Source organism: Ovis canadensis, chromosome 11 (genome assembly GCF_042477335.2).
Source record: "Ovis canadensis isolate MfBH-ARS-UI-01 breed Bighorn chromosome 11, ARS-UI_OviCan_v2, whole genome shotgun sequence".
Taxonomy (NCBI): domain Eukaryota; kingdom Metazoa; phylum Chordata; class Mammalia; order Artiodactyla; family Bovidae; genus Ovis; species Ovis canadensis.
The window spans coordinates 52,873,291-52,884,231 of NC_091255.1; the positions used below are offsets into that span (position 1 = coordinate 52,873,291).

General features: G+C 54.7%; 1 protein-coding gene across 1 annotated transcript in view; it reads left to right on the forward strand.

Moving 5' to 3' along the window:
* DBF4B (DBF4B-CDC7 kinase regulatory subunit) overlaps positions 1 to 5,238 on the forward strand; it is a 28,595-nt gene extending 23,357 nt beyond the window's left edge. The window contains exons 11-13 of the mRNA XM_069541625.1: positions 2,019 to 2,127; positions 2,254 to 2,378; positions 3,226 to 5,238. Of these exons, the coding sequence (XP_069397726.1) occupies positions 2,019 to 2,127; positions 2,254 to 2,378; positions 3,226 to 4,225 (1,234 nt within the window). The 3' untranslated portion in view covers positions 4,226 to 5,238. The remainder of the gene's footprint in view (positions 1 to 2,018; positions 2,128 to 2,253; positions 2,379 to 3,225) is intronic.
* The last annotated feature ends 5,703 nt before the right edge of the window (positions 5,239 to 10,941 follow it).

The window sequence follows — 10,941 nt, forward strand, 5'->3', positions numbered from 1 at the left end:
TCAGCTTTCTTTATGGTCCAGCTCTCACATCCATACATGACTACTGGAAAAACCATAGCTTTGACTAGACAAATCCTTGTCAGCAAAGTAATGTCTCTGCTTTTTAATATGCTGTCCAGGTTAGTCATAGCTTTTCTTCCAAGGAGCAAGCATTTAATTTCATGGCTGCAGTCACCATCTGCAGTGATTTTGGAGCCCAAGAAAATAAAGTCTGTCACTGTTTCCATCTATTTGCCATGAAGTGATGGGACCAGATGCCATGATCTTAGTTTTCTGAATGTTGAGTTTTAAGCCAGCTTTTTCATTGTCCTCTTTCACTTTCATTAAGAGGCTCTTTAGTTCCTCTTCACTTTATGCCATAAGGGTGGTATCATCTGTGTATGTGAGGTTATTGATATTTCTCCTGGAATCTTGATTCCAGCTTGTGCTTCATCCAGCCCAGCATTTCTCATGATGTACTCTGCATATAAGTTAAATAAACAGGGTGACAATATACACCCTTGATATACTCCTTTCCCAATTTGGAACCAGTCCGTTGTTCCATGTCCAGTTCTAACTGTTGCTTCTTGACCTGCATACAGGTTTCTCAGGAGGCAGGTCAGGTGGTCTGGTATTCCCATCTCTCTAAGAATTTTCCACAGTTTGTTGTGATCCACACAGTCAAAGGCTTCAGCGTAGTCAATGAAGCAGATGTTTTTCTGGACTTCTTTTACTTTTTCTATGATCCAACAGATGTTGGCAATTTGATCTCTGATTCCTCTGCCTTTTCTAAATCCAGCTTGAACATCTGGAAGTTCTCGGTTCATGTACTGTTGAAAGCCTAGCTTGGAGAATTTTGAGCATTATTTTGCTAGCTTGTGAGGTAAGTGCAATTGTGCGGTAGTTTGAGCATTCTTTGCCATTGCCTTTCTTTGGAATTGGAATGAAAACTGACCTTTTCCAGTCCTGTGGCCACTGCTGAGTTTTCCAAATTTGCTGGCATATTGAGTGCAGCACTTTCACAGCATCATCTTTTAGGATTTGAAATAGCTTAGCTGGAATTCCATCCCCTCCACTAGCTTTATTCGTAGTGATGCTTCCTAAGGCCCACTTGACTTCACACTTGAGGATGTCTGGCTCTAGATGAGTGATCACAAAATTGTGGTTATCCGGGTCATTAAGATATTTTTTATAAAGTTCTTCTGTGTATTCTTGCCATCTCTTCTTGATATCTTCTGCTTCTTTTAGGTCCATACCGTTTCTGTCCTTTGTTGTGCCCATTTTTGCATGAAGTGTTTCCTTGGTATCTACTTTTCTTGTAGGGATCTCTAGTCTTTCCCATTCTATTGTTTTCCTCTATTTCTTTGCATTGATCACTTAGGAAGGCTTTCTTACTTTTCCTTACTATATCAGATGGATATATCAGATGGAGGAAGGATAAATCAGGATTAACAGGTTAGGATCAACAGATACAAACTACTGTATATAAAATAAACAAGAAGGTCCTACTGGATAGCACAGGGAAGCATATTCACTATCCTGTAATAAACCATAATGGAAAAGAATATGAGAAAGAAAAAAGAACTAAATCACTTTGCTGCATACCAGAAACTAACACAACAGTGCAAATCAACTACACTTCAGTTAACAAATCAAAACTCAAGTGCAGGACTGCAATTCAAAGAAGTCAGGCTTGAGAAAGATGTGAAAGTCCTCAGGGAAGGTACAGCTGTGTGGGTCTAATGACCCTGGGTTTGGGTATTCCCACGGAGCTGGAACATTGTCAGGGATTCTTGCCTGTGGTTTGAGGTGTATGGGTGGGATCAAGATGGAGTACCCACAGAGAGGCCTCTCCTTCCTTGCTGCCTCTCCTGCCCGCCTTGTACAAGTGGTGCCAACTGTAGGCAGGCCAGCCTGTGCCCTACTCTGGCCATTTTGGTCCCTCTTTCCCCACTGGCCTGGACTCCAGGCCACAGGGCTGCAGTTCGCTCTGAGGACTCCAGCAGTGACCACTTTCCCCCACCCTGTATTCTCCCCAGAGAGGCCAAGGACCAGGAGCCAAGCCGGCGATCGGCTGCCTGCACTGTGCCCAGGAGAAGGAAAGGGTACTGTGAGTGCTGCCAAGAAGCCTTCGAGGAGCTGCACAGGGTGAGCTCCTTCCCCACCACACAGCTGCTCCCAGGTGGTCTCTCTGCCCTGGTGAGGTTGGGTGGTCTGCTTGTGTCCTGCCCCAGCCTAGTCTAACGCCCCCCCGCCTCCTCTCACCCCGAGCAGCATCTCCAGAGCCCCCGGCACCAGGGCTTTGCCCTGGAAGCCCACCTGTATGCTGAAGTCGATCAGATCATATCCCAGCTGAGCCACAGCTTTGCAGATGCCCCCTTCCAGGCCAGCCTCCCCGGGTAAGCACCACCGTGCCACCCTGCCATGGGTGCCGGGCACAACCGCCTTCTCAGCTCTCCTGCTGCTGCCCCGAGGTGGAGAGGAACCCTCGGGTTGGCGACAGCAGAGACCAGGCTGTGGTCCCTTTCTTACTCCTTCCTTCCCTTTCTTTCCTGCCATCTTCTGTTCTCTTCTATAGGGGGCGGTCAAGGGAAGGCCTCCATTTGGGGCTTCATCCCATCAGATCAGGATGGACCCCAACCAGAGCTCCCTTCCTAACGGCACAGCTCGGGGCGCAGGGGGAGCAATCCAGCAGCCGCTCTGCTCCTGCCATGTGTCTGGTCATGTGCCTGTCTGGCCTTCCAGAAGTAGGGTGGGGGATTCCTGGATCTTTCCTGTGTAGGTGAAGAGCAGGGTCTTCCTGCTTCTCTAGAAGTTTACCCCAGAAGGGATGGCAGAGGATTTGGCAGAATCCCAGGGCCCTCTGAGCACCCACCGCCCGCTGCCCACCAAGGAGCTGTGGCTTCATCTCCCGCAGCCCCAAGTCTCCACCGCAGGCAGCCTCCCTGGGCTCAGGGTGGACAGCCAGGACCTGTGCTGCTCTCTCTAGCCACCAAAGGGCAGCCTCCTCCATGACTGCCTTATTAAACAGAGCAGCCTCTAACCTGTTCTCTGGCCAGCCCTGACCACGGACCGCAGAGCCAAGAACAGGCCTTTCACCTGGGACCCAGAATGGCAGCTCTTTTCTAAACACCAAACCCCAGAGGGGTAGCACCATATGGGCCTCCACTGTGCCCCCAGCCCGGGAGGACCCCCACTTGCTCTGGAGTTGAACTCTGTGACCCACTGGTGTTTCTCTCCCCACAGGCAGCCAGGCTCCTTGGCTTCAGACTGTGACCCTCTATGTCCTGAGCCTCTGCCTCCCCACTGGCCCTCCCCTCTCAGGGCAGCGTCTCCCTGGAGGAGGAACGACGGTCATCAGCAGGCCCCAGGTGCCACTGAGCATGGTGGGACTGTGAGTGGCATGAAGGCAGCAGCAGAGCCTGTGGAGGCGGGCAAGATTCCTGAACCGATAGCGAGCTGCCGGGAGCTGAAGGGGTCAGCTGACAGCTTTGGGGACCCCCTAGAGACCTCAGGCTCTGGGAGCCCTGCTTACCAGGGCCTCCTAACCAGCTCAGGACTTACTGAACTCTCCTCTGGCCCAGAGCTGCCTCATTTTGGCCACAAGCGGAAGGTTCAGTTCCCCGGTGGCAGTGCTGAGAAGAGGCCAGGCGCATCCTGGCCACAAGCCTCACTCTTTGTCCCAAGAGCCCCCAGCCCCTGTGGCACCCCCAGCTCCTGTGGTATCAGGACAACCAGCAGCAAGCACCTTCCCCTTCCAGGCTATGAGCCTAGGTCTCTGGCCTCCCTCCAGCCTGTGCACCACCCACAGGGAGAGACCTGCCTCACCCTCCCAGGCAGCCCCCCAGTAGATTGGCAGAGCGCTGGGCCACACAGGCTCCCTGGCCTGGGGCAGGAAGGCCCCCAGGACCTAAGTGTTCTGAGGGTGCCGCCCCTGGCCCTGCCTCCCAGCAGGCTGAGCAGCTCCGGGCCAGCTGCCAGCCCACCTGCCCTCAGCTGCAGGCACGGAGCCCCCAGGAGGACCTGCAGAGAGCCCGGCTGCCTTTCCCTGCCATCCTCTGCCAGCCAGCAGGCGGACCAGCTGCTCCCGATGGTTCTGGACCTCCCAGCCTCTTCCAGGCCCCTGACTCCCAACCCCAGCCCACTGCCAACAGAGAACTACTTCTGTGAGTCCCCGCCCACCCCTGGGCATGCAGCTCTGGGGCCAGACAACTCCCAACTTGAGGGCAAGTTATACGTCAGCTGAGGGCTACACACCCAGCCCAGGCCAACCAGACACACAAGGAGGAGCCGACCCGGAGTCTGGCCCTGGACGATCATGGCCGAGCTCTAGGTGCATTAAATGGAGCCAGTCCTCCCGGCCACCAAGTCTTCAGGGCTGGGGGCTGCCCTCTCCAGCCATGGATCGTGCAGGCGCGGCCAGCTGCTCAGGCCGGGAGGCAGGGGCAAGGTTGGCATAGGGAGGGTCCACAGAGAAGCCAGAGCAGCAGCGCCCTGGCCTGGCCTCCTGTCCCTCTGCAGGCACTTGCTCAGCCAAGAGGGTTAGTTGTCGGTGTTCCCCACCGCCACCCCAGCCTCCTTTCCCACAAGCGTGTGGCTCTCCTACTTTCTGAGATGCCTGCATGTTGTCCCCTCCCCCAGCCCCCCACGCTGGTGCACACAGATCCTCAGGAACATATGAAGCAGAGGAGGGGCTCGGCTGCTCCATTTCCAAAGCTCCCTCCCGTCACACTTACTGGGGGCCTAGCACTGACCCTCCCCTGAGCCCAGGACGTGGCCTGAGCCCCCTCTGGGGCTGCTGCCCACCCAGAGTTCTGTTCCAGGGTCAGTAGCTCACCTGCCAACTTCTGCATCCCCCTCCTTCCCCAAGGACCTCCCCCCACTTCTTTCAGCTGAGCCATTAATCTGGAGACAGGGATGAGTTTGCTATCGATTCTTTGGCCACTTTTTTTTTATTATTACATCTTGTACTGTGGTTCTTCTCACCCTTCTCTGCCTTTGTGTTTGTCTCTTTAAATGTTGAAGCTCCCAGAAGCCTGGTGCTATTCTGTATCTCATTTTGGAGGAAGAAAGTTGGAGGGGGGGGTGGCGCCTAGATGCAGGTGAGGACCTGAGTTGTTAGTGTGGAAATAGAACGGCTATGTATACATTGCTCACAGAAATCAGGTTTGGCCTTTTCATGCCATCCTGTTAAATTTCACAATTAATCTTGGTTCAGAAGATGTAAAATAAATTTGTTAATAACAAACAGCAAAGAAATGGGGCTGGTGTGTGATGTGTCTTGATCTGCCCTTCAGGGCCTTGATCTGCCCTCCAGAGACCCATGCAGGCTGACAGCCCAGCAGATACAGACAGAACAATGAGGTAGCAAGCTGGTGCCACCTGCAAGTGGGAGAGCGTGTGTGCGTGCCACCGCCCTCTGCAGACCTAGCTCCAGAGGGCTCAGGGGAGGTGGGAGTATGCCTGTCCAGTCTGCTCAAGTCACTCACTGGCCCTGCTGCCCACCTTGTAGTTGCCTGAAGGGGGCGCACTTGCCACCCACTCCCAAGGAAAACGCCTTTGCTCTAATGAACCAGGGCTCCAGGTCCTCCTCTCTGCCTGGAGCCCAGACAGTAGCTTCTTTCCAGGCCTCATGTGTACATCTCTTTTTCTACAACTCAGGGGCATGCCTCGTCCCCCACTGCCTTTCCCGCAACACTGCCACTTGAGTAGGGTGCTCCCCCACCCCTTTCTCAGACCTCTGAGAGCCTCATGTGCTATTCACTCAAAGACCGACACACCAGGTCGTGACGCCCTTGTCACCGTCTGCCCGGGACCTCGCATCCAACAATATGGCCTTTCCCTCCCATTTCAACAACTTGATGTGACATCTGGACATCCCATCACTGCCAGGCCAAGCCCCAACGTTACATCTCCCTGCCTCAAGGTCTCTGTTCCGGCTTCTAGGATGTCAGCTGAGAGAGGAACCCAGGCCACCTGAGTCCAGAGCCAGGACAGCGAGGTGCTGCTTGACACAAGCCCCTTGGTGGCTCCCCCGCACGGGCACTGTTCACACCTCCTTCCCCTCCCTTCACTTGCATTGATTCAGCAGCTTAAAGAGAGCTCCCTTCTGTTCTCTGGCTACATCTTGCGGTCTACAGCCACTGCCTCCGTGCCCGAACCTCCTGCCCCGTCCAAACCTCCGCGGTGGCTCTACCCGAAGCACTCCACTAGGATCGTCCCTTCCAAGGTCACCTCGGAGAACCTGATAATGACCAAAATTGGCATCCTTTTCCTTTTCCCCACCTTGCTGGAAACTGGCTCCCCTGCTCCCGCTGACCTCAGGTTCCCCTGCCTTCCCCCAGCCTCTGCCCTCTCTACCACGGGCACTGGTTCCCTCAGCAGCCCCAGCCCCCAGCCCTCACTGCCTCTCCAGATGTGAGTCTGGGCCCTTGTTCTCACCTCCCAACTCTGGTTCTTTCAGTGAATTGGTAGCTCCACCCCTGACTCCCTTCTGGGTTCCAGTCTTCACCCATGCTGGGTGAGAAGGCAGGAGATTTAGCCACACTCAACACAAGTCCCTTTACTACCCTGGGTCTTGGTTTCCTCATCTTTAAGTGGGGTTCTTGTGAGATGATTTCAAGGGTCCTTCCTCCAATAATAAAAAAACCTGCCACCTCCTGTGAATCCCTTGTATGCCTCCTGTCCTACTTGCCTCAAAGGGACTCACCTAGAACTCAGTCCCTGCCCGCCCTGTCTTACATCTCTCCCACTTTCTCTAGCAGCCCCAGGCCCTCCTGTTCTCTCTCCCTGTTGACCCTCCTCCCCTTAACCCACCTTGCCTCCCTGTCTTCTCTGCCACCTGCTGCCAGACCACCCTGGGCCATCCAGACCCCGTGTGCCCACTCTTAGGCCCTGACCTGACTCTTGACAACAGCCAGAATGCTCTTCAAGGCACAGCCTCCATATTCTCCATGAATCCTGTAGACTTCAAGCCACGCAGGCCTGAGTTCAAATCCAGGTCCTGCCACTCTGTGACCCTGGGTGAACTCCTGAAAGCCAGCTTTCTAAATCTAAAGAATGGAAGTAAGAGTTGTTGCCACCTTACTAGGGAGTCAGAATGAAGTCTTGGTCTTCCCCTGGTGGCTCAGTGGTAAAGACTCCACCTGGGAAGACCCCACATTCCTCGGAGCAACTAAGCCCATGGGCCACAACTGCTGAGCACATGCTCTATCGCCTGGGAGCTGCAACCACTGAGCCCATGTGTCACAACTACTGAAACCCGCGTGCCCTATAGTCTGTGCTGCAACAGAAGCCACCGCAACGAAAAGACTGCACACCACAACCAGAGAGTAGCCCCCGCTCGCTGCAACTAGAGAAAGCCCACGCAGCAACAAAGACCCAAGCTCAGTCAAAAATAAATATTAATAAACAAATATATTTTAAAAGAATTAAATACGTTAGTGAAGTGCGTGGTACGTTGGAAAGTGAAAGTGAAAGTGAAGTCGCTCAGTCGTGTCCGACTCTTTGGGACCCCATGGACTGTAGCCTACCAGGCTCCTCCGTCCGTGGGATTTTCCAGGCAAGAGTACTGGAGTAGGTTGCCATTTTCTTCTCCAGGAGATCTTCCCAACCCAGGGATCAAACGCAGGTCTCCTTCATTGCAGGCAGACGCTTTACCATCTGATCCACCAGGGAAGACTCATTGTAAACACTCAACAAACTATTATTTCAACCCCCACCAACACACACACACCTGCAAGTCCTCTCTTCTAGAAATTTCAGTGGAGCTGATTTTCACTCATTTCCCTCGTTAATGGCTTGCTGACCCAGAGCCCCATCTCCAGTGTAAATTTGTGGATGAAGCCACTAAAGGATTGTATGAGACACTCCATCCCTGAGCTCCCCGACTTTCCAACAGCTGGTTCTCCGCAACTCCAGGAGGATCCCTTGCATTGGGCAGACGTGGCGGTGGAGCACTGTGTTTTGGGGCCTTTGGGTGCACGATCGCAATGCATCACTCCAATGCAAGAGACACCGGTTTAATCCCTGGGCCAGGAAGATCCCACATGCCTCAGAGCAGCTGTCCATGGGCCACAACTACTGAGCCTGTGCTCTAGAGCCCAGGAGCTGAAACCCGAGTACCAGAGGGCCTGTGCTTCACAAGAGAAGCCACCACAATGAGAAGTCCCAGCACCACAACTAGCGAGTAGCTCCCGCTCACAGCAACTAGAGGAAAGCCCACGCAGCAGCCCAAGACTCAGAGCAGCCATAAATAAATAAATAAGTGAATGAAAAGGAGGAGGCCATCCAGACAGCTAGGAGGGTGGAGACTGAGGCTTCCCTCCAAGAGATACTCGAATGACAATAGCAGTCCTCTCCTGGTTGCAAAGGACGGTGATGAGACGTGGGAGGCGGCAGAAGGAACTCCTTGTTCTAGTCCTGCGGGCATTTCCCTACTCCCCAAGCTCTCAGTATCATGTCATCAGTCTGGGTAGAGGGGACACTGAGGCCCCCAAGCCATAAAAGAGTCCCTTGGGTTTTGGACAACGGCCAGGAGCTAGTTTCTTCCTTGGCACTGTAAGGGCGACATGAACACTGAGAGCTCAGGGTGAGTGAACCCTTCTGTCACCCGGTGCTGTTCTGAGCTCCAGAGGCTCGTCCACACAGTTATCCCTCTGCAGCACTGTTGGGGAGCACTTTTGAAGCCCCATTTCCCAGGTGAAGAAACGGAGGCTCAGAGAGACTGGGGGACTTGCTCAAGGTCACACAGCTGTTAACCAGGATTGGGACCCCAGTGGGTTTCCTAGAGCCCTTTCCCACCGCGCACCCTGCCTCCTTGCCTGGCACAGCCTCTGCTGCAGGCCTCTCAGACTAGGCAGGGGTCTGGGGGGCCTCTGTCAGCAGGATCCCTGCCCACTGAGCCACCCCAGGATCAGGGCAGCAGACTCCTTGCACCTGCCGCTGGGTGGGACTAGGTCTTCGCCTCACATCAGCCCAGCTTGGCCCCTGTGCAGAAAAATTTGAAGGAAAAATTGGCTGAAGGGCAGGAAGAACTGCACAGAGGAAGGAGGCCTCAGCCTCCTGACAGTCAGGGGTTCCTGAGGGAAGGCTCTGGGGGGGACCAGAGCCTAAGAGCTCCCCCAGAGGGTGGCCCAAGGGTGGTGTCAAGACGACAATGGCCACCAACCTCTGGTTTCTTCCGAGCGGGAGAAACAAGCGATGGGCAGAGGGTCCAAAGGAGCCGCCACAGCTGTGAGGTTGTGGGGGGGCACTCCTCCAGGAAAACTAACCTCTCTTTGAGGGGGAGGCACAGGCCCTGCCCTCAGGGCCCCCAGTCTAAGGTGAGAACCTGTCCTTGGCGACAATCCCCACCACCCCCCTCCTTTCCCAGTCTGAGGAAAGGCCGCTTGCAGCCCCTGACCTCAGCAGGAAGTTGGGTGAGGGATCTGAAACAAGCCTTCTGAAACAAGCCTCCAGCTGCAAGGTGTGCAGCTGGAATCAGAGCTAACCCTGAGGACAAGATTCAGGGAGGGGCCTCAGGGCAGGGAGTGGGATATGATCAAGGGAAGGTCAAGATGTCCAGCTGGGAACCCAGGGAGATAAGGGGCTATTGGAGGCCAACAGGCCATACACTTGAGCACCAGTGGAGCTGGTCCAGAAAGCTACCAGAGGCGTGTCACTCAGGGTCAGCAAGTTCTCCCCAACAAGCAGCCCCAGGAACCACGGCCACAGAGTCAGGAATGTGCCTCAGCTTGGGGGTCAGGGCCACAGACTGGGGTCTCTGTGTGGTCTTGGGCATGTTGGGGAGGGGGATCCAGACTGTGAAATGACAAACCCCACCTCTCCTGGGAGGCCCTGTAGCATGGTGAGGATAGGGTACTACAGGTTCACCTCGGTGAGTGGGGGTGAAGGGTGGGCCAGATGGAGTAGATGGGCCAGTCCCTTCCAAGTCCCAGACAGAAAGCAGAGGTGAGAATACGGGGAGGAGGGTGACCTTGGAGAATGGGATATGCCCCTCACCACCCAGCTGTTTGGGAAACTCTCGCAGCTTCTTGGAGCCTTAGTTTCCCTACCTGTAAAGTGAGAAGCATGGTCTCCTCGTCCTGGATAATTGTAGGTTTCCAGGGAATATCACGCAGTAGGTCCTAATTCCCCAGAGTCCATACATCCTGGAGGAGGTTTCCAAGATGTCTCCAGGATGAAGGATCAATCAACTCAGGCTTGCTGCGCATCTGGGTCTGGAATAGCAGGTGGTTGGATAGGGGGAAGGGGAGTCGCCCTGTTCCCAGCATTGATGTCAGAGCCTCCTGGGAAATCGCCTTCTCACTTCTCCTGGGCAATCGCCTTCTCACTTCTCCTGGGCCTAAAATAGAGCTGGGGGTGGGGGGGTGCTGTCACAAGCTAAAGGCAGCACCCTCCCTGACAGAGGCCCTGGGTCCCCAGGGAAGCAGAGGACCCAGCAAGGGGCTCCCTGTGTCCACTCCTGTTCCTTCCTCAGTGACCTGTGGTTGTCCATTGTGGGTGCAAGGATGCTCTGGCCTGGGGCACAAAGTCAAGGCGAGGCCTCACCAGCGGACCTCATGTCTTACCTCACCTTATCCCATCTTTGGCTCCTGGGACCCTGTAGCAGGGGTCAGACATCCCGAGCCCCAGTGGGAACCCATCTTGCTTGGGAGTCTGGGAGCTGAGCTGAGGGCCCAGCTGGGGAGGTAGGCACAGAGGCCAGATGGTCTGTAGCCAGGGCAACCTAGTCTGGCAGAGAGGGGAGGCTGTGGGCTCCAGAGATATCTTCTGCTCCTCAAAGATGTGGACTGCCAAAAGGGAGGGACAGAAATGGGACACGCTACCCTCATGTAAATTACCTGGCTAGTTTATGTATTCGGGGGAAGGGGAAAATATCAGGGCACCCTATGTGAGGCACTCAGCCCAGAGAGGGGAAGCCAACCTCCTCAGAGGTCGGCAGCAAAGCCAGAAGACCCC